Here is a 24,153-nt window from a genome sequence, read left to right as displayed (position 1 = left end):
TCTAGGCTCCCTCTATAGCCAGTGGAAAAAAGATAGATACCGTCAGAAGGTAATTCATCCCATGCTACAGTAGGCGTAGAAGGTATCTGGAAGTGTCTGGCTCTCCATTGACTACAGAGGAGCACAGATAACCACCTGAGACAAATACTTATATTCTAAGTAGCTGGAGTTCTGTATGATGAAATCTACCCTTTAGGAGAATTTACTAATTTACTAATTTACTACCCTTTAGGAGAATTCCGCCACATACGGAACACCACTCTTGGTACCACCCAGCAGCACGGATAAGAACTACTGCTTCACTTTGGGTGGAGCACCGTGACATTCCCCTGTCAGAAATACATGTTGGGGTTTCACACCCTGTACTTCTACTGAGCAGAGCCTAGCTGATTGCTGAATACAGGCCCGTCTGCTTTGGGAAGCCATGCTGTTCCCGTTTTTGGCATCCCCCAGTCTATACTTGTATCTGCCGAAATGAATCGAGTAATGAGGATATAATACCAAATGCTCCAATAATTTTGGTCTCAAAAGTCACCTGGAATCAGTTCATGTGATTTGCCATAGAACACAGCAACACACCCCTATGAAATAAAAAGCTAAAAACCATACAGATATAAAAAGATGAAAATGAATGGAAAAGTACATTGCCAAACAACAGCTCTTGAAACAAAGTAATAATTTGGGGGTGCCAACTCTGATTCTGAAAGTGGCTTTGGAATAGGGAGACAAGGACTCGCAAAACCAGGAGAAGGTGGCCGGAGAGCAGTGTTGCCTGTAAAAGCACACTACATCTGAACTGCCCTGGAAGCCTCCGTGCCCCTCTACCTACCAGTAAGAAGCTTAAACAGGGGGAAGGGGTTTGATCATATAGTCAGCACCCTATTTAATGGGCTGAAAGAAAAGTAGAGCAGCTATTTAAACAAATCTCTTTAAAAGCAGCTAAAACATGGGTGGAGCAGAGCGGATGTATTGCACCTGCTCAAACTAGAAAGGGTCAGTCATTAGGGTGGTTGTATCAGCTCAGACTAGGGAGAAAATACAGCCGTGCTGTTTGAACGAGCCGAGTGAAGCTGAGATGTGATGCTGCTAGGAGGAAATCGGTAACCGTGTGGTAATGGTTACTGGGCTATGAACAGGGGTCCTCAGATGCTGTGGGGGCTTAAAAGAGCACTGATAATAAAACTAACCCTGCCCCAGGAAATTAAAAAAAAAAGGGACTTTTTTAGGTTGCCTTCTCTTTCTTGTCTTGGGAAAGGTGAACCAAGTACAGGTCAGTCTTTCTTCCGACATTGCTTTAGTAATATCTGCTGGACTCCAGTAGCTGGAGCTCTCCCAGACTCCCAGGGGACCTGACAGTGCATCATCAGTGGTGACAATTTTAACTGAGTCAAGACAAGTGTTTACTCATCAGTGAATGACTTATCTTGAATTTAATATGTGTTCATTTACACATATATCAAATTCATTCTCTGATTGCAATGTAACAGTGACTCCAGTTTTGAAGTCTAAGTGCACAGAAACTGCTTGATACAGGTTATTTCATTCAGTAGGTTGGTCATTATAGTAAAGATTTGCTCATAAACCAATTTGAAATAATTTCCTGGCTGGTTTAGGTCTGGTTTTGTAGCTAATATTAGATTATGAGAGAAGAAAGAATATATTAATCAGATACCCCTTCTCAATAACTTTGTTTCATGTTTCATAATGGCTATTGATTTAATTCCCACTGTTCTTTCATTGCTTGAAGATAAAAATACAGGAAAATTCATCTTTCTTTATTTCATATAGCATCTTTCACAGAAACTGTATCTTCAAATGCTTTAGCAGGTTAGAAGAAAAGACAAGATAAATTACAGAAAGAGTAGTCCGAAGTGGATTGGTATAAAGTAAGGATTAGTGCTCAAGAGAGCATTAGGAACTATCAGAGTTAACATACAAGGGTTTTATTTGGACAGTACAATGTTAAGGCAAAATGTTTCCATGCCACTTTTCTAGATGACTGGAGCTGCAAAAGAGTTAAGCTGCTGTACTCAATACCTGTGAGAACGGCACAGGCCCTGCTAGCTGGCGGGGAGGGGAGGAGGAGGATGGGAGAGATGCTCTATACGTGGATCGCTAGGGAAGCCTGGTGAAGAGCTTCACAGCAAGGATACTAAGGAGCAGTTTTGAACCATGGGCTTTCATGTCCTAAAGAGAAATGGCAAGCAAAGGTGGCTGCTTGGGAGTGGCTGATGCATATAGGGTGATATCATTATGTCCCTGTTGGACAAGGCAGTAGGTGAAGAGGCCATAAAGGAGAGTTTCACAATTTTGAAATAAAAACGAGAATTTAAGGCTAATAGAGACAGGGAGATGGTAATGAACATGCTGATGGATGCAGAATAATAATAGATGGACGCTTCTGGAGTAGGATGCTGCATTGTGAAAACTATTAAGAAAGCCAAAAGTGGTGGAGGAAGAAGTTGAGATGGGTTTTCCTGTGCTTCTCCTCAAGAAAATATTTGTTTTGAAAAGATGTAGCAAAATGAGACTGAACCAAAGCCAGTTAAACATTTAGTTAGTCAAAGCTTGCAGGGAAACTTGCTGGGAAGAAATCATTGAGCATGTACGGAGATATCCACAGTAGATAATCTGCAGCAGAGAATCCAGTGCTAATACTAGAAACAGAGGGAAAAGCAGAGAGCATCAATACTGCCCATTGACTCAGGTAAGTGTTTTTGTAAATGTGTACAGACAAATATGCAATATTATGCATTTAGGGAGAACACTATATGGACACCTGTTAATTTGCAGAGCTCCCTCAGGCCTCAGGTACCAAGAGGAACATGCAGCCTGCTGGTCGCCATCTCATGCTTCCCACCATGCAGCGTGGCACTGCTGCCTCTCCCCTGCCCATGAGAGCCTGCGTGCTGGATGCTGTGTGGTGTTGGGTTGCTCAGCTGTGCCCGGTGAGAGATGTCCCAGACCTTGGAGAGACAATGGCCTGGGTGGCAGCCAGCACGTGCTATATCATTATGTACATTCCTCCACGGCAGCTCGGCTGTGAGCCACCTCCTCTCATGGGACCCAGCACACCTATCACACAACCCTGCGCATGTGTCAATATGATCAGATGCTGATTCCCCCCATCTCTACGACCGTCGCACCCGATGGCACAAATAAAGTTCCCAATAACTCAAGAAGTCTGTTTACCTGATCAGTAAAGAAACAGTCCCTGTCCTAAAGATCTCCGTGTATGCCTGGAGGAGCTGGAGTAAGCAGACTGAGATGCCTGTGCTCCCTTTTTTGTCTTACTCAACTGTGCTGCGTAAGCCCTCTGGGGCTGGGGGGGAGCTGGGGCTGTTAAGTTGCCCTATTGCGCATTTCCTGACCGTGGGCACTTCTGTGGTCCCTTGCCCTTGCGAGTGGCCTAATTGATGAACTGTCTGCAACAGTTGAGCATCAACACCACTGGAGGAGAAAAAGAGAAAGCAGTATGCTTGAACTGTGCCCACATATGATATAAATTAACTGTGAGTATCTAAGGCGTAACAAAAGATATTGCGAATTCTGCCTTTCAGCATTCTGCCCTTCAGGATATGGGGCAAGAAAAAAAGAGAAATTTTCTGAATGAAAATGCTGCCTTTATTTTGAAAGTGGATTTTGATCTTGGTTTTTCTCCTTGGCATAATAATTGATACCTCTCATGTGGTTTCTGTATTCTTTCCCAACGTTTGTTTATGTAATTAATTCTGCCTTTTTATGCATGCGAGGTTGCTTAAATTTCTCATGGGACCTCTCCCCTGCCTGTGTTACACCAACTAGCCTTTTCATGTTGCTATTTTTCTTAATTATACCTGACATGATACTGAAAAATGGGAAACTTATTCACAGGCAGTAAAACAACGGTCTCCTTGACCACAAACAGCAAAATAACCCCAGTCCTTATCATTTATTCATTACAGCTAAGGCCTAGGTTTTATTTTGATAATCCCTGGGAGTGCAAATTACATGAAATAGGTGAGACTGGCAGCAACTGTTAGGTTGTCTCACCTGTTTCATGTAATTTGCCACTTCTACCTCCTTCCCTTCTGTCTTGAACACATGGTCCCACCCTCTCACTTCCACCGGGTCTAACGCTCGTCCCTCCTTACAGTTATCTCATCTAACTCATTTGGGGGAACAAATAGTTTTCTGCCTAGTGAGTGAATTGCCCTGGCTTGCTGTGTATTTGGGCAAGCACGGGAGCTGCTTTGCAGGGATGCACCCCTTTGGGAGAGAGAGCAGGAGAGAGGGCTGGGCAGCAGGGAACCGAACTAAGGACAGGAGAACAAGTTGATGTTTCAGATGGCAGTGAGCAGTCACATAGGCTGAGCTCTGTGTCCTGAGGTGCCACTAACAACAGCGAGAGGGAAGATAATCTGAATCAGAGATCTGTGTTGGTGCTGATAATGTTCAACAACATATGACTGGACTTGCTGAATTCACCAGTGATGATACTGTGGAAAGGCTGTAGGTTTCTCACTTGGTCACTTGATCTAAACACAAGACTTGATCTAAACACCTGACAACATCATGCGTACAGCATCTCTGTCTGAAGGCCTTCCTGGTAATATAGGTATCTGCTGTGGGCATTGGCTACGTTACTAGGTGTATTACATTCAGAAGCAAGTTATGTGTTTATGCATGGGATCCCAGCCCCAGTCCTTGTCTTCCTGAGCTGTACCAAAACTGGTGCTCTTAAAACCAAGAGACATTTAGTGTTTACTTTTTCTTCCCTCCTTCATCTGGAAGCCAGTTTAGGAAATAGTTCTTCAGGTATAGGTTGGGCCGTCATGAAAGTCATCATTATGAAGTTGTGTCATTGGAACTAGTGTTATGACTGGAATTGGCATTCATGAATAACGAACATGACATAATCCTATCTGCTGTGGTGTGACAGCCCTCCAGCAGAGCCTCAAGTATAGCAGTGCTATTACTGAAGAACCAACCTTTGGAAAGAATGGGTTGGCAGACCATAAATTGTGAAGCACATTACCTGGTGTAGTGAGAAACCTCCTAATTAGCCCAATTGTGAGAATTGATGTAGTAGGAGCCTTGCCTGAGCTTAACTTTGATCACAGCAGCAAAACTTCTGTCCCAAGGGCAGGGGAAAAAAGTGGCCATTGTGGGAGGGGAAGGGGCCACACAGGAGGGGACTTTCCAAATTAGAGAAAATGAACTCACATTTAAAAGTACAATTGAAAGTACATGGTCCCACCTCACAAGACAGGCAGCATTTAGTTGATAGCAGCATCGGAAATGCAATGCAATGAGTTTAATTGTCTTAGTTTTGCAGGCTATTAATCTACAGCTCTGCTGAGGTGCCCTGGTAACAGATGCAGCTCCTGGTTGAGATTGCACCAGGTGTGGGAAGTCATTCTCTGTTTTGGATTTGTGACACAGTTTTTGTAAACTTCTGCTCTTACATCTTTGTCTTCAGCATACTGAAATAGTGCAGCAGATTTATTTAAGCCTATATGACGTTCAGAGCTTGGAGACATAGGGAAATCAAACCAGTAAAAAGGCCCACAGAATTAAACTATATTTTGGGGAATGTAATGTTAGGGGCAGCCTACAACAAACTGCCCCATGCATTTCTTTTCCAAATGCATTTGCTTGAACCTGTGTGGGGATAAAAAGGGCTTTACAAACCTGTGGCATAACATTTACACAGCCTTTTGCAAAGCCTTCACTTTCCAGAGCAAAAGGTATTGGATGACAGTGTTTCTCAATTTACATTGATGAGGGCAATTGTGATTCTTCCTCTGCCTGGAAAAAAATCCCAGAGAGACTTGATGAACAGCACAATGCTTGGAGACATTGGAGGCTGTGCAATGCAAAAATAGCCATTTAGCAAGAACAAAGTGAGTCTGTTAGATATAATGTAACTTATATCTGATATCAAGGTCATTTCGAAAACAAAAATCCATGCATTTTCCAAAGTCACAGATCTACTTAGTCTAAAGTGAGAGAATGAGGCATCTCACACAGCGTCTGGTGCTAGAAGCGACTGTCACTATCTGAGCAGTTGTGCTTTTTGACTGAAGGTGGGTAAGGGCTAAGTTAGAGCCATGAGAAAACCAGGTATGTGCGAGAAGAGAGACCTGGAGCCTAGCGAGCCTCACAGAGCTGTTTCACAGGAATGTTGGAAACAGCCAGCGAGGTACCAGCCTGCAGCGAGCAGGTGCTTATGCTGGGGAGCGATGCGATTTTCTGTGTGTCTGCTGGCAAACGTTGGCTCCACGTCTCCGCGTGTCACACAGCGGGGACACGGTGCCAGCAGCGTGTCATTCGGCACACAAAGTGCCTGGGGACCTGAGGTGTGGTGGTTATGCGAGAGCGTGGCTGCAGCCAGGGTGGCCACATCAAACTCCCTGTCGGGTCTGGTCTGTGGCCAACTCTGAACTCCAAAACCATGCGTGGAATTGTTGTGGGAGACTGCTAGTTGCCAGGTACCCACGCCAGGTGCATTTCTGACAGCTGAACAGTGTCCGTGACCGGCTTCCGTGGCCACGGGGTGTCCCCTGGCTCCATTGCCTTCACTAGGTTCGCTTGCACGGGAGGGTGCCCCAGTGCAGCCAGCGGTGCTGTATGCCTGCTGAAGGACACGGCATTGTCTAAGACAGGTGAATTCTGCAGTAAAATGCATGCCTCTTCTGAAAGAAGGCAGCATGCAAGAATTCAGCAGTCCAGCCTTTCACTAGTTTTGCTTTTTTGAGTGTTTTTATATTTCTGTGACATGACTGAAGATAGCAGCTCTTCAGTTAATACTATGTGCAAAAGTCCCTCATTCTAAGTGCTGTTTTGCTCTCACGTTTGCTAAAACACCTCTGTTAAACAACTGGCTTTTGGTTTTGATTGTTAGGCCCACACAGGGCAGTTTTCACTGTTCAATAACTGGCTTCATGGTTCCCTTGCAAATAACCAAAGTATTGTATTCTGTACCAGAACCAGGAGTAAACAGCTGTAGAGAAGCCTGGCTGCAGAGCAATGGAACAGCAAGAGCAAAACTGTTTCTTGAATAACTGTTAAAATACGTTGTTATAAATAATCAATAGTTTTCCTGACAAAACATACTGCTATTAAAAATGGAGATGACATGATGTGAGGGATCAGTATTTATTTTTTTAAAGTGCTGTTTCTTTTACCTATCAACAAAAATTCTCTATGTTTAAATGAACTGTGCTGCTTTTCTTTCTTGACAGTGCTAGGCTCGTGAGCTCACAACTCCAGCAATCACCTACCACTCAGGAAAATTAGCTTTTGAGTTTACAACAGCTCTTCATTTGGCTGTCTTGGCTTCAATTTTTAGAAGTAATTAATTCTGTACTTTGTTTATGTGTTTCTCACATTCTCAATAAGCAGTGGGAGGTTTCAGAGAGAATATGAATCTGTAATTTTATTTTAAGGATTTCTTTGTGTTGTTCTTGTATTATTATTTCTTTTATCATTCTAATACATATAGAAGTCAATTTAAGTCATAAGAACCCCTGAGTGTCACATTCTGCCACTTCGGCATTGTAATAAATATTACTGCAGTCAAGAAATGGTCCTCTTCATTTCAAAGGGACCACTTGCTGAAGTAGTTGCTAGTAGGCATGGATAAGAACAGCAGACTCTGGCTGACAACCTTTGACTTGCATGCAACTTCTTGAATGGGTAGATGGTCACCAACATGACCGAGGAGTGCAAAGCCAACTCCATAGCCCCTGTGTATACTACAATGTACTGTGCACCTTCATATGCGGTCTTTTATAGCTATATGGTGAAACGGAAAGGCCAGCATGCTCCTTAGGTGATTTAAGCTATCTCCATGAGTGGAACACGTTGGTTTGGGGATTGTAGATCATCAATAAGTTGCTCATGTGTGAAATGAAAAGCCACCTTGAGGTCAGCTTCCAGTAAATTCATCCTGAGCTCAGGCAATTTGGGAACACCTGGCTAAGCCCACTAATTATTTGATTGACTGCTATGACTTGAAAAACAAGATAGAGGTGTCAGACAATAATGACTTAATCTGAACTTTTAAACACTGCTGCTTTTTCAAATAAAGAGATCAGGGTCTGTAGCAAATGCAGCTGCCGCAGGGCAGCACAGCCCACTGGTCTGCAGTGATAATAACTCTCTACAAGGAGCCCACAGCCTTCTTGAGCTGATGAGTTGCATGCCAAGATCTTTAGACAACCAGAATCGTGAGACATGACCCGCCATACTGGGGAGCTGAGGGATAGTGGAGGTTGAAGGGTGAAGCAGCCAACAGTACTTTCTTAGGGTTTCTGCCTCCTTAGGGCAGGATGGAGCTGGCTGCAGGAGGGATGTAGCAGGTTCCCAAGATCAGCCAGTGCCGTCAGCCTCAGCCACCTCTGTGTGGCCCTTTCCTCCCCACACTGAGCATTCAGATACACAGCAATCCCTGGGGCAGTGCTGGCTCACCTCTGATGACATGATCTAATTAGCCATGACCTAATGAGAGATTAAAAGAGTGTATCAGAAAGCATTTGAAAGCTGTGATTCTTCTGTTTTTAAGTTGTACTTTTTGCCAATTCCCTGAGAGCTCTTATTTCTAAATGTTCGATCTGTATGTCCAATGCTATGGGTTTATAAGGCTGTAATTTCTTACCTGCCCAATATGCATCTTTTTGAGGAAGTCACCAATGCTGTGTCCTCTGTTGACACTATTGACATTGTACTGTTCTTAGCCTAACAGAAGCTAAAGAGTGCATTTTTTCAGGTGGGTTTGTGATGCCTTACGAATTTTACACATGTGAAAACAGTATTTAGGTAATGCAGATATGAATTTTGTATAGGCAAAAAGGATATATGAACTGTATGGCTGTAATTTTGGTAATCTATACCTGAGCATTTCTGAAATACGTGTTGTGAAGGAGCAATTAATGACTGGTAAATAACAAGGAGGTTCCAAATTCTTAACTGAAACCTTGGTCCCTGTGCTCTATCAATTAAGGACGCTGTTCTGTCAGTTTTCATGGGAATTTTTTAATCTGTTGCGGTTATTAACTATAACTTAATACTGCTGTAAATTAAATTAAGCTATCATACAGGATGTTTCGAAGTGTTCCTCTTGTGACTTTGTGTCAGAGATGCCAGAGACATGAGAGATGTACATTAAATTATATTAAAAACATTGCCAGAGGGTACACGTTAGGTTCACCTTATATCCTGCAGGTACCCACTCATCCAAACTCAAGGTGAGAGTCCTCAAAGTCACAAAACCCTCTAATCTGAGTGAGGAAGGAGTGACAGCATCTCTCCCTCATCTGATGGTGTTGGGGCTAATGAGCCCAAGGGGAGCGCCTTGCCAGGCGTACACAGGGTTTCTCTTTTAGAACTCACTTCATCTCGCCTCGTTCACAGCACTGCATCCTTCAGACATGCCCTCAAAACAAGCCAGTGCCATCTGAAGAGTGTGTGCTAACAGCACACTGACTGGTCTCTGATGGAGATGCATACCACTGCTTGGCCTTTCCAAGTCCTATTGCTCTCTTCAGAGTGAATTGGGCAGTAAGCTTGCCATATCTGGGGTTGTGCTAGCCCTGCGGTTGCTGCTAGAGCTGCAGCTCTAGTTATCCTCAGTGATATAAAGTGAGCGTGGCTAGCAGGGAGCTCAGCATGCCCAGCCTGCACAGCCTTTTCCCCTGAGCCCTCCGTACCACCACCACTTGTGCCAGAGCAGTGCTCTAGGGTTACGCCATCCGCAGTCCCATTGATAAAGAATTAATAATGCTTAATGAATGAAGCAGCTTGGGAGGCAAAATGAGGTCTGAAGCTATGGCTGGTAGGCTATCAAAGACAGTGTGCTGTCTGCACTGCAGCTGGGACATGCACTGAGCTCTGCTGTGCTCTGCCATGCCCACTCTGAGACTGAGGGGTAGGCTGGGAGCCCCAACAAGGGCAGGGGCCAAGGCAGCACACCCCAGCCCTTCCAGAGGTACCAGTCCTATGAGTCTCTGATTTTGTTGTGGCATAAGGTATCATAAGCTATTTGGGATGATAAAAGCTTTCTGAGAGTTCACAGGCTAGTTATTAACTTACTGCAATGTCTTTATCTGTATGTGTGAGCTACTACCACTGTAGTAAAGCTCTAGAGATTGATGTGAGCCAACAGGAACATGGCTTGTTGCCATGCTCCCTATGGACACCACTGCTGTTTTATTAAATAAGTTGATTTAGAAGAAATCACCATTGAATTCAATAACTCTTATAGCTGACCTAGTTTTCTCTAGAAAGATTTAAGCTTTTCTAGTAGACTTGATGGTATGTCAACCCAGCATCAAGAATTTCTGCCTTTATTCTACTGCGTGACTGGCATCCTGCCACACTGATCTAAAGTGAATTACAGCAGGGGGAAACGTCATTTAAGAATACTAGAAAAATGAGTGTAATTGTTTTACTTAAAGAATTATATTGAAAAAGTTACTCAATCTATTTTTCTCTTCTCAGTTAGTAGCCTCCATCGTGTTTATCAGCTTTGGCGTGGTAGCAGCGTTCTGTTGTGCAATAGTTGATGGAGTGTTTGCAGCACGACACATAGTAAGTACAGTGATTTTCTGTCATCTTTCGTTTTTGATTACTTATGTAATTTCTAGCAGGAAAACGTTTTCTTTTGGTTTATGTCTATCAGCGCAGTAGGTTTTTTGATAGTTCTCCTTGTTGGAGAAATGTCTTTTGGCAAAAAATCGACAGGAAAGCCCATCATGCCAATACCCAGAGATGGTGCCAACTGCTTATTCATCTCTCAGGGAGTTTCAGATACAGAGGTGATGTAAAATGATGTAATGACAGGCATGCTAAAATGCATGCCTGCTTAGGAAAGGGAAGACACTTCAGCCACCACCAGCATTTGTTTCCTTTTCACAAAGGCTTTGTGGGCATGGTAAGGATTTGGAATGCACCAGATGGTGATGAGCACGAGAAGTCCCCATGGGATCTTTAGAGGGAAGTGGATTGCAACAGCACAAAGGGAACATCTTGTTGGAGCAAAGACAGCAGAGGAAGTGGCAGGCTTTGGTTAGAAGTAGTGTGAAGGGGGAACCTACTGAGTGACAAACAACCCAAAATTCACCATCTGCCTGCCATCAAAGGGGGGGTGGGTCATTTAACCAGAATGACTAGTATTTCCAGTGTGTCTTCAAAACCCGGTCCTCCTCCTTCCGCCAAACCTATTGCCATCTCTGGTTCAAAAGGACATTTATAGGCATTCACAGTACTGCAGTAGCAGTAGTGTTACTAGTAGTTCATTACTGTCTATGAGTGCCTAGGAGTCTTTCTCATGACCTTCTTGTGTAAGCGCTAGACAAACTTAGAACAAAGGTTTTTTTTTCATTTTGGCTCCCAGAGTTCAAATTAAAATATTAAACAAAAAGGATTAATAGAAAAACAAGACAGACTGGGTTGTGGGGTCATTTGAATTTGCCAGTTTACATGTTAGATATGTGTTGTTTGCTGTTCTGTCTGTTGTGATAGAATGCCTAAAGATCCCTCTAAACCCAACCTTTTAATGGAGCTTTCATTTCCAAAAGCATCAGGAAATAATTAGTTATATATTTTAATAGACACCAGAACTCAGATGTAGAGTGCTGCATAATACAGCAAGTGTGATGGTATATGATCCCCTCACTGCTATGAAATATCATGGGCCTGCTCATCTTTCTGCTTGTGTTCATTGAGGGGCAGCATAACATCACTGGCATCAGTAGAACTATGCTTAATTTTCTGTTAGCAAATGCATCAGAATAATTAGGCTTTGGATCACTTGGAAAGTAAAGCTGGGCTTCAGAACCAATGTGGGCTTCAGAACCTCACGTGCATTGCACGAGGAAGGAGATGTCTATTGGTATGAACAACCAAGTTGTGCAATTGGAGCATGAATAAACACTCTGGATTGTAATCATGTTTTGTGCTAAGCAGACCCTGCCAGATGCTGAAGGGGTCTGCTTTTACTTGGATTTGCCCTGCTGTTGCTCTGGATGACACTTGGTATAACTTTGTCTGATCAGCGTGAGCCCAGGGAGCCTCTCCATGGGAGCTACTTAAAAGAGGAGGGGAACAGATTGCTCTTAGGTTTCCTGCTCCTGAAAATTCAGTGGTTGTGCCCCAGAAAACCATTGCCACTTGTTCAGATATTGGATCTGTCTCCTAATTTCCCAGGAACCAGGCTTATTTTTGTCCTGCTTCGATCTGATCATTAGGAAGTCTTCAGACAGCACAGTTACACCTTATAACTGCATCGCAGCTGCGCAGCCGCAGCCCCCCGCTGCTGAGGTTAGACGTGACCTCGCCTTCTCTGAGGCGAGTTGCTGTGTCAGAGGACAGTGTGTGTGCCCAATCTCAAACACAGGGACAGGCATCGCCCCTGTCATCTTCCTAGGTGTTTCCTTTGTCAGTTCGCACTCTTCTGGCTTCAAGTTCCTTTCACATACCTTACTTAGCTATTCTAGAAACGACACTGCTTCCTGCCTAAATCCAACAACAATATCATATTCAAATATTATTGTACCCTATTATTGTACTGAAGAAACAGCATCTCATACGTAATACCTAGAGTTTATATTTGCCTCCTCTTTATAAATAGCTGCGTGGCATTGCTTGCTGTCATGGCATGCCCTTGAGGTGTTGTTACGGACTGAAAGTGATTCAGTACATTGCAGTGCTCTCCGGGGAGAAAATGAGCCAGTGAGTTGTTGTAGGAGAGCACCAAGGCACAAAGTCATGGCACTCACCCAAGAAGAAAGCATCTTACAGTCTTGGGTGCAGTTCTGTATCTGGTTACGTCAGTGACTGGGTATGACTGCATCATCTGTGCAGAGCTGGAGACTGGAAGGGGCTGGTCACCCTCCAGCTATCCCTCAGCGTGCTGGAGATGTACAACCCAATGACATGAACCTGCTTCAGTCACGGCATGACACGATTCATGGAAATCTGTTCCCAGCTGTTTACGTTTGGGTCGAGTTTTGTTTATCACATCTGTCTCTTCTGTTCTTCGCATATTACAGAACAAAGAAATACTCAGTAGTACCATTTGTTGGAAAACTAATTTGCGTGTCAACATGGTCACACTCACTTCATCTCATTCTCCTCCTCTGTCTAATAAGGCGCTTAATAGGATCAGGTGAAATAAAGGTGTACATCACCTAATTTCTCTGACTAACACTGGGGAAATCTGTAGGGGTGGTAGTGTAAGTACACTCCCAATATGGTTTACACCAATATGGTTTATGGTGGGGCCTTATCAAAAGAAGGTTTGTCACGCAGACTGCGGTGTCACTGCCACTGCTTTACGTCCCCTTTGCATCACAGCTAATTGCCTTCCGGGAGGGCAGTAACACCAAGTTCAGTCCATTCCCCAGAGGCCAGTACCAGCCATTTTCAGACCTGCGCTGTGCTGTTCCTACTTTGGCCACTGCTTTTGGGGGATGACTGCTGGAGAATGGGACTAAACTGTCCTCCATTCAGGGAAAGGGCAAACTCCTGGCCTGTCAGAGCCGGTGCCCAGGTCTACACTAAAGCCATAAAGTTTTCGTGAAGAGGAGTTGGGCGGCGTTCACTTTTCTGTCTCCAGTATCAGGGTGCTGATATGAAGGCTGCAGGTCCCTTTTCTCCTGGAGGGAGAAGTACTAGCTGAAGCCAGGCAGGCTTCAGACCAACAACAAATACAACATCCTCCTTCACATCAGTTTGGAATAAGAAATGTCTCCTGTTTTTCATTTTATTTTTAACTTCATTCGAGTTGGGAGGGATGTGAAGGCGGCAAATTACGTTATAGATTTTTCTTAGTGTGTGCCTGTTGTTGAATGGAGACTATTACTGTTGCACATTTTTTTCTGCTCTTGTAAGACTGGATAGAATAATAAAATACTTTCTCTGTTTTATTTTCTTCCCAAGAAGGCATAAAATTGACAAAAATTCTTCCAGGAAAGGAATGTATTTCAGAAAAGAGATATTTAAATTATTTAAGACTCATTTTAAAACACTTTGCTTAATAGAAAGCTCTGGAGCACAGCACTTAAAAAATTAAGAACGCTGAAGGAAAAGTAGCTTGATTTAAAATAGCAGTAGCTTATTTAAAAAATAATGCAGATGTAATTTACTGTGTAAATTTCACCATTGCAGCTTCAGCTGCACTTTTCACCTTAAAAAAAAAAAAGAAGCCAGAATCAAATGAAACAAATCAAAGCTGGAATTGATGTGCGGTGATGTTATTTCAGAAAAATATGGTGATCACAGGAATCCATTATCTGAATTCGTGTTTGCTTGAGATGTTTTGTTATTTAGCAGATGAGAATAGCCCAGCTGTGCAACAGCTAATGGAGATCATCCAACAGCCTCCTCTCACCACACAGGGAGGCCCCTGTCCCACCTCACGTACACATTCCCTGCAGTACCTCCTACCCTCCTATCCTCCTTTATCGACTATCTACTCCTTTATCTACTATCCTCCTTTATCTTTTACCGCAAGCCTTGGCCACATGATCCTTAGCTTCTCAGGTATCCCCCAGGCAGAACCTAAAATAGCCAGCAGCAAGAAATCTGGTTATGAAGTGAGGAAATTGCCTGCAAGAGCTTCCTGAGAAGGTTAAGAAGATGACAGGCAGCAAAAGCATGGGCAGATATTTGAAGCTGTGGAGACAAATGCTTTGTATCATCTTTTCACATGCTCAGCTGAGAATCAAGGAACATTGGTACTGATACACAGCCAGTCGCATTTTCCTGAAGTATGGGATAAAAAGAGACTGACATGCCTGAAAGCTCTAAGAGAAACCAAGGGCTCGTGCAGGGGAAGTCCTCTCTGCTTGAGTATAAGAACCGCTTTTTGATCTTGTTGAGTGGAATTCACAGACCACATCTGGACAGATTTAACAGAAAGGATCCACTAAAAAGTAAAAGCAGAGCTGAAGAGCTTGGGATAATACCCACGGCAACACCAGAAGATACAGCAGTGAAATTGCAACTTGGGATGGTTGCCATTATCCTTTCTCTACGCACCTCTTTGGCTTTGCCTTCTCTGTAACAATTCTTCAGGTAGTTCAATACATCAATAAATATACCTCTAAGCCTTCCTTTCTCCTCATTGAACAAGCCCAGTTCCTTCAACCTGTCCTGGTACATCCTGTCCTTCAGTCTTCTGATCATTTAGCGGCCCTCCGCTGGTCATACTGTAATTTGTCAAGGTCTTTCTTATATTGGAGAGGGGTTAAAATTGGACACCATGCTGAGATGTGGCCTCATGAGTGTTCAGCAAAAAGGAATAATCACCATAAAAACCTCCTGGTGATGGTTTGCTAATGCAGCCCAGTATGCAGTTGGCCATCACTTATGCAAAAGCACCCTGCTAACATATGTTCAACTTGTCCACAAACACATCCGGTTTTTTCTTTGCCAAGCTGCTACCTAGACAGCTTGAACTGGAATAACTGGGGTTATTCCAACTCAGATGCAGGATTTTACATAGACACTGTAGAAAAATTAACAGAATACAGTCAAAGAATTTAGATTCATGTTTAACTATTCTTAAAGATGCACTAGATTTCTAAATTTCTATAACCAACAGAAAAGAATAAAAAAGTGTGGATGCTCTATTAATTGCCATTTCATTACCATTTTTGGCTTTCTTTTAAGCATGAACTGCACTGAATTTTCTGTGTTTATAAAGCCTAAGACGTTGATAATGACCCTCATGTGCCTTATCATTAATTACTGCTACATCCTCTTAGCTGAAGTTCTGTTTTAACGCAGTTTATGGTCAGGCATGACCTTGCTTTAAAAGGAAGTGATTTTTAAGCGAGTCTGATTTTACATGGTGCAATGAAGGGACGGCATAAATCTACAGATTAGAACTGCTGCACAGGCGCGCTGTCCTGTCCCCTTGTGCTTGGAGCTGGGTTCCTCTGCCATGGAGAGCTTGTAAGGTCCACTGAAAAGCTCAGCCAAGGGCTGTGTAGCCAAAGTGTCTTAGAAGGGCTTCCAAGATGTTCCTCTGAACTAGTCATTATTTTAGGGACCTCCTAAAAGCAGCCTCCATGGGTTTTTTTCTGGGTGGGTTGAATGGACACATTTTTGAATGAATGCTTGGATAGTGTAATGGATGGTGACCGTTCGAAAGATTATAAGCTGCTTACAACTTCTGATTCTGAATGGTGAAGGGACAAATTGGCAGAATAATCAGATGCACTTCAGGTTAGCTTTTACACATAGCGAACAACATGGCTTACTTCATTACTTTATTACTAGCAATTTGAGAAAACACTACGATAAGGTACTGTATTAGGAACTGAAACCTGAAATGGACTATGCGAAGGGAAATCATGTTATAAGAGTCTGAGGAGAAAAGCATCTTGCTCTATTGTTTTGCAGTTTCAGACCTCTATTTTTATATAGATAGACCCTAATCCATTCAAGAATTTTCTTAAGTGTCCACAAATAAGAAACTGAGAAAGTGGTGGAATGTGAAATGTTGGGAAAACTGGTCTAAAGAAAGGAAAAAATCCATTTAGCCATAAGATTATCCTGCCCAAGATCAGTGGGGCTTTGCTCATCTTCACTAGAAAGCACAAACACAAATGGTTGCTTTGTTTATGGAGATCTGGGGACTTTTTTATTCTTGCTACAGACTGCCTTGTATCATAGTAGTGGAATGGGCAGTGCCTTGTATCATAGGCAGAGGAATAAGAGATCATCTGCAGGTTTTTTGTGATGTAGGATAATTCTGTAAACAGTAGTTATTCTGAAGGAGACTAGATCCCAATTGTAGCACCTCTGGAATATAAATGTGTTGCAGTGGCTTTGAAATCATATATTGTATGTACACATGGTAAGTGGTCTTGTCTAGCTGAAGCATTTTAATGTGACTGCATATATATAGAGGAGAGGCTTCCTGGTGCCTTAGGCATGGCATCACTCACTTTAAGCAAAGGTTCAAATCCCATCCTGCCTAAAAGCAGACAACACGTTAGATTCTGATTTACAATACCAGGTTCTCACAAGCTGTTCTGAACGCTTCAGATGTGCAAGAATTGGAACAGAAAACAAGTCAGGCTCCAATCCTGGGCTCCCATTTTGCACTCTTTCTGACTTTACATCTATGTGCCAGCTTTACATAGATGGGTGAAGTTATCAAAACTCATGTAGATGTTAGAGGGATATGTGTATAAGGAAAAGGAGGGTGCTGTGGAAAGGCAGAGTTGCTTGTCCATCATGAGATCTAAAATGCACATCAAACCAGGCAGTGTTAAGTTGTCCCTTGGATTCCTCTCCTCTTCTGCAAAGCCACTTCTGTGTCATATTGATTTAATTTCATTTTCAGCTGATACAGTTTCTTCCTCTTGATAGCGGTGGCTTAAGGAATTAATTAAAATAGAGCATATCATCAGGCACTAAGCCCTGAAATGAACCTGTAGCTGAACTGGAGGACACTAAAACACTTATCTCTAGCATGGGATCTTTATCCTCATAGTTTAAGTGCATCTTGTGGACTGCTGAAGTGTATCAGCTGGGTATAGATAGATATAGATATAGATAGCTGGGTATACCTATAGATTTGGGAGTTTAGAAACTAAACTTGAGATATTTGTCTTCTTTTTATGTATGTTAACTCAAAATACTGTTTAATAAGAGTGACATTATGTAAACTCACCTTCTGGGAAGCAGAGGGGAAAGTGAAGTCTTTCATCTGGGGGATGCTGATGCAAATTGGGCTCTGGTTGGTAGAGCTCAAAAGCTGCTGTACTAAGTAATATCAAGATGGCAGCCCTCATCCAGTGAACAAATGGTTCATTTGTTCATTTATAATGATACATTATAAAACTGCAGTCCCAACCAACCCTGGCAAAAAATAACATGAGTGGGTGTGGGGTTTGATTCTTTCAGCTTGTCCAAATGATTTAGATCAGGGCTGTTTTGCATTGTACCTTTCTGTGCTACAGAAACCAGATCAGGGAGTTGAGTGCTGCTTTTTTCTCACAGAAAGCATGTGTAAAATACTCCTAGTTATGTAGTATTTTATGCCTTTAGACCAAGAAGCTGCAAAATCACCGTGGCCACTTGGTGCTCTAGCTTCCCTCCCAAGGAGAGAAGCTCCCAAGGAGAAGAGGGAAGCTGTGTTAGCACTCTGAGGTTTATCAGCCTCAGCAAACATCAGCGGTTTCAGTGTTTTGTGGGTTACAGAGTTCAGGTCAGCTGTCCGCAGTAAAATATTTGTGGGATTTTAAATAAGAGTGGCTGTCAAAAAGTGGCACCCTCCTTCCCCTGGTTTCACGCTTCTGCTTCACCTCTTGCGCTAAGGCTCAGGAGCCTGCCCAGGGCAGACTGAAGGGAAAGCTCACCCCGTGTGCTTTCCCCCGGCAAGGCTGGCTGCCAGTGGGATTGCCCCATCCAGTCTATCTCAGGCAGACAGACACACAACTGTCGGTGCCAGCCCAAGGCGAGTGGTGGGGAGATGGAGCTGGGAGCTGGAGGGAAGGCAGGACCAGTTCTTTGGGCTGCAGCGTTCACTTGGCTCAGCTTAAAGCCAGCGTCGAGCCAAGTTAGAAGCGGTGAATCCAATGATGACTGGAACAACCAACTGTTATGAGACCTCAGCTTGGGACATGAGTTAGTCAGAGAAGTACAGTCCAAAATGCCACAAAGATTTGATGATTTCCGCTGTAAGTGCAGGGCCCCAGGCAGGGATGCCCACCCAGCAGCAAGCTGCAGGTTCCCTGCTGCTTCCCCAGGCCTTGGACAGAAGAGGCAGGTGCTGCATGTGTGCACTCAAGAACTGGTGGCAACATCTGGTGATTGCACATGCAGCGGCCAAGAATGTCGATCCTCTTCCCATCTTTGAAGCTTCTTGTGGAGATTACAGACACTCAGTCAAGAATTGCAGCAGGGGTGCCCAGCAGCTTCGCTGATGACCGCTGCATTTTACTACAGGGTAACTTCGTAAGCCCATGGCATGTAACACGGCTTACCATCACGCCCCAAAGCCTTGCACACTTCAAGCCAGATCTCCTAAAAAGCCATTTGAAAATGTTCTGAGTAATCCTCTTGGCCTTTCCTTTGAAGAAAAAAACAAGTATTCCCTGTCTAACGAAGTTGTTACCTTGACAACTGGTGGTAGAAAACGCAACTCAAAGAATAAGTACTTTCTCATTGCAGTTAAGTTAGCTAGCTTCTCTGCAGAAGAACACTAAATGCATTTTACTTTCTCCATGCTGCTACATGAGACAAAATTACAGCTAATTACTTTTAATTCCATTTCCATCCTGTATGACTCATTAATATAATAGCACGGCATAGCATAATACCATGAAGGGTTTTGTTGGGGTTTTTTTTAGCAGAATGAGCACTAAACATTTGTAACTGAAAACTAGCACTAGTTCAGTAGTGATTTTTATATTGTTGGTCCACCGAGGTGAAAAATGTTTTTTTGATTAAACTTCTTAAATACAAAGTGCTTCAGTTTGCAAGCAGTGCATTTTGAAGCCAATGGGCAACTATCCCAAGTATTAAATACTAGTATTAGACCTGGCATCTGACACTGATATGGGAAGCACAGACTGCATTCCTACAGTACCACTGAATTACAAGGGAGGATTAATTCTTTTTTATGGGCTTAATTTAAGGGTTGGAGCAAAGGAGGACTCTTAAGTCCTTAAGCTTAAGCCCGTTTGCTAAGATTTTTCTTTTGTACTGCAAGAGGACCACATTCGCATAACAGTTGTGTTCATGCATCCAAATGCAATTGAGTATACTTTAAATCAAAGGATGAATACTCTTCTTTGAACATCACAATCCACGTGGTAGAAGAGCTCCTCATGCTGGATAGGTCTCCAGCCTAATTGAGAGCCCTGGAATGAGTTACAGGTATCTACAGATGTCTGGTGCTTCCTGCCACATCAGAGCCTGGAGGCTCTGCTTTGCTGTCTGCTCTGGCAAAATCACCTACTTTGAGGTGAAGATCTCCCCCACAGTAACTGTAGTTATATTGGTGCTGTTGTAGGTTATTGTGTTTTTGCCAGAAGAACCTTCCTGGGCCAAAGGAGGGGTTTTTGGATGCCTTCCTGCCATAGTAGTATTTTCAGCTGATGCAGAAGGAGCAGAGTAGAGAAAAAGGACATCCTAGCTGTAGGATGGAGCCACTGTGTTTTGGAAAGCAGCAAGTCTAAGGAGGGATGAAACATCAATGTGGTAAAAAATCTGAATGTTAAGTAATCTTCCAGGGAGATACTGTAGTTACTTGAGCTAACATAACCCATGAATTAGTAGACAGTAGTGTCTACTAGCAAGAGGAAGCTGAGTTACCCATAATGACAGGTATTTTGTAAGGTATTAGTGGCCATGTCTACTCTGCTGCTATGGAAAAAACCTCAAGCATCAGACCTCTGTCTAATGCTTAGCTGCCACTCAGCTCAGTTTCAGACCACCCCACAAGCTCTCTTGGAAACAAATCTGAACTAGAGGGATAACGCTAAGCTGTGTGGGTGTGAGCAGTGTAGATGGGACCATGTGGCCTCAGGACTGGAGATTGATCTCTGGCTTTTATTTGGCAATATAGGTATAGCCTGTGGGACCATTGCTAGATTACTGACTCCAGTTCTGGTGTTCCTTTGTGCTTTGCAAAGGACATTATCAACTTGGAAGGAGTTCAGAGAAGAAAAATCTGAAATTTGGAGTGGCATCTTTTAGCAACAGTACTCAGAAGTTTGATTTACTGTGTTTATCAAAGAAAAGCTTAAGAGGTGAATTGACCTTGGCCTCTCTAAGGTATCTACCTAATCAAAGGTTATCTGATAACAGAGGGCTTTTAGTCTCTCACACAAAAGCACAAGTAAGTGCAGTGGGTTGAAGTCAATGCTAAACAGATTCAAACCATGAAGCAGACACAGTTTTGACAGTAATGAGTTACGGCAACAGCTTTATCAAGGGTATGGATGGTTCTCCATCACTGAAATATTTAAATCCCAAGCTTCTTTTTATATGAGCTTAAGAAGCTTATCCAGAAGTTATGAACTTGACGCAGATGTCTTGGGTTGAAATTATTTAGCCTATGTTATTCAGAAGGTCATTATAGAGCAGGGTCTTCAAAGAAGGGTTCTGTGAACTATTTTTATGGTCAGGTGGAAACTCTATTGCATCGTGTCAGCAGGTCTCTCTGTGTGGTGCCAGGACCTGGTCCCTGCTGGAAAACGTTTAGGTGTTCACAGATTAAAAACAGTTGAAAACCATTTATCAAGATTTCTGGTCCAGGTTTGCTGGTCTTCAAATCTGCAAAGGAAATGTAATCTTTAACATGAACATAACTGAAATAATATCTCTATTAAAAACATTATTCCTCAGATATTGGGTAACACACAAGACAACCCAATGATAAATATATTGGATGCATCCAAGGGCTTGAGAGCAAAACTGTCATTTTGCTAATGTTTTCTGGACTAGAATGCAGAGAACTTACACTGTATAAGGGACAGGGGAGGACTTCAGGATATTTGTCCCCAAGAATCTGCAGTCTGATATTCCTCTGTTTCCAGACAGATATGTACTATGCATACAGCCTGAATATATTAACATTACAGAGGAACTGGTAGGATGCTTTAATTTGGTTGTCAGATATTTTCCAGTAAGAAAAATAATGGCAACCCTATTTTTGGAGAACCTCAAGATCCCCTTTCCAGCTTGCAGAGCCTCTCACATTGGCAGGGACAAAGTCCCCTGTTATACAGCTCGTTTTTCTTTTTTTTCACTGAAATTCCTTTCAGGTTTAGCCGAGTTGCAAATTCTTTACAATCCCTTTCTTCTTCCCTGCTGTGACTTGTTTTCCTGGGGGAAAAGGGTTGGAATTGCACCAACCAAACACAAATATCTAAACTATTAGGCAGCACACACGTTGTGTTTGGATGCCAAAGAACAATTCGCTTTTTGATGGGAAGGAAAAAGAGAGATTCCCGGTTTCTTTCCCAGCAGCATCTCTCTAGATCTACCAGGTGGTCTCCTCGTGCTGTTCTGCAGCTCCAGGACAGGGGCAGAGAGAAGGCTGTCTCAAGCCCACCTGGCTCTTAATCTACCCCACTGTGTAGGACAAAAGCCTTCACTGTTGGCAAAAACCAAGGATTGGTCCAGCTTCCCCTAGCCCCGTGACACAAACGTTAGTCCATTGGCTTCCCTCGCTGAGATGTAACAGCCCACATTGAGATTCCTCATTAATGTCATTAGTTTGGTCATTCAAGCTGCAGTAATGCAGCTTTGAGGTAAAAATTCTTCAAAGATGCAGTAAAGGGCATCTTAACTACAACTGCGTGCAATAGGGTAGGAGGAAGACTGCTCTTTTATTTTAAATTAGGAGGTTGAACTCTGAGAAGACATTAAGGGAATGACATTTGAGTATATGAAAGGTAATGGTTAAATGCCACTGCCATTTAATTACGTGATCCCGTCTCACAGAGAGCACAATGTCAATGGACAACAGGGCAGAATTTGCAGTGCATTGGGGTAATAGCAAACCTGGCACTTCCAGTTTCTTTGGCTCTGAAAATTAAAGCATTTTCTTTTAGCTTTGCTTCCAGTGTAATTAGATAGGTGCAAACTCCACTGAGTATACTGTAAATCAACTCCAGAGATATGGAGGGAAATTCTACACTTTTTACTCACCTTAATAACCGTATTATTAGCATGAGAAATAATATGAGAGGTGAGAAAGTGAGCAGGATTTGATCCATGTTTAAAATGTCAATGGTATTCTTGTTTCCATGGATTATAGTCTTCTGCATGTGTGTGACTCCTATACATCCAAAAATCAGTTTTTGGGGGGAATTTATTTAGCAATGTAGAATAGCAGGTTGGATCAAGGGAGATTAACTGTCTACTTCCATCTTTAACCTTACTTTACAAAGCTCTAGCCATGATGGAATTTATGCAAAGCATACAAAGCACGTTAATTACAGTTTAATCCTAAGAAAGGTGGGTGACTGGGGCAAAGGGCTTGCAGTCTGCTCTGAAAAGCATAATCTACTTCCTTCTGATGTGCTGCCAGCAGAAGATAATTTCCTTCATTGTTTCCTATTCTCAGAAATGTTTCTAGACTATCAACAGATGTTTCTGTTCTATGAAAAAAATTCAAAGCTGCTACACAGATACATAGAGGGGAGAGGGAGTAACCACCTGCAGACTTCAGACTACAGCGAAAATATTTGGCATTTTTTCCATGATTTGTCAAAGGAAAAACAGTGCTTTGAGTTGCCCTGTGCAGAAACTAGTGGAGTAAAAAAAAGGCAAAGGTGCTGTTTATTCACATGGATCTAAATCAGCAAAGCATGTAAAAGTCCTTAAATTCTACTAGAATAAAAAATTAGGGTATTTAAGTATTCTGCATTTTGCCCTAGCAAAAGGTTTCAAAAAGCCAGAGGTTTTGTTTCGTCTTTAAGAAGAAACCATGAGTAGTATGAATAATAATATGTAGCAGGAATTTCTCTGTCTGTGGGTGGATGATTATTCAGTTACAAATAGTGTCCATGAAAAGTATGGTCCCAGGTATTCAGTAAAGTTCTGATTGATGATTATTTATGGCTCTATTAAGAGCTTATTAAAATATGTGTTGCACCAGCATTGATAGATTATGAAAGTTCACACTTGTAATATATTTATTTAGTCTTTGATGAGAAATTTCAAGTTTGAAAAAGTGTGTTTTTAAGATATCATAGTTAAAAAAAAATTTTTACCGAACCTGCCTAGAATTTCCTTGTGTGTATGCCTCAGCGCAGGTCTGTCCACACTCCCAGCCAGAAGTATATCCAGTGGCTTTTTAGCCTCTGGAGCACTGAACACCATGTATTTTTGAACATCCCTGATCTTCTGAAATGCGTGTGAGCTTCGAAATGACAAGCCAGTGGAGATGGGGAAAAGCTTATTGTACCTGAGCAATCAGGGTATGCATGAATAATTTCACCAATTGTTTAGACCGTCTTAATTTTATAACTCATGTCTTTCCATTCCTCCTGGGGCTTCTCTCATGGACTTTTTACTCTCTTTTATTTTGGGGCCTAGTCCTGCAGTCCCTTCCGTTTGGACGAGCCCTGTCAGCCTGGCCTCTAGTATGCTGTGCTGTGTGTCGGTGGGGGTCTTCCCTTTACAGGGATGATAGGG

The 24,153-nt window shown here is 42.7% G+C and overlaps 1 protein-coding gene across 1 annotated transcript in view; it reads left to right on the top strand.

Moving 5' to 3' along the window:
• TMEM255B (transmembrane protein 255B) overlaps positions 1–24,153 on the top strand; it is a 77,908-nt gene that overhangs the window by 22,082 nt on the left and 31,673 nt on the right. Inside the window, exon 4 of the mRNA XM_072849827.1 lies at positions 10,483–10,572. Coding sequence (XP_072705928.1) covers positions 10,483–10,572 — 90 coding nt within the window. The remainder of the gene's footprint in view (positions 1–10,482; positions 10,573–24,153) is intronic.

Source organism: Ciconia boyciana, chromosome 1 (genome assembly GCF_034638445.1).
Source record: "Ciconia boyciana chromosome 1, ASM3463844v1, whole genome shotgun sequence".
NCBI lineage: Eukaryota > Metazoa > Chordata > Aves > Ciconiiformes > Ciconiidae > Ciconia > Ciconia boyciana.
This window is presented reverse-complemented; position numbering and strand designations above follow the sequence as displayed.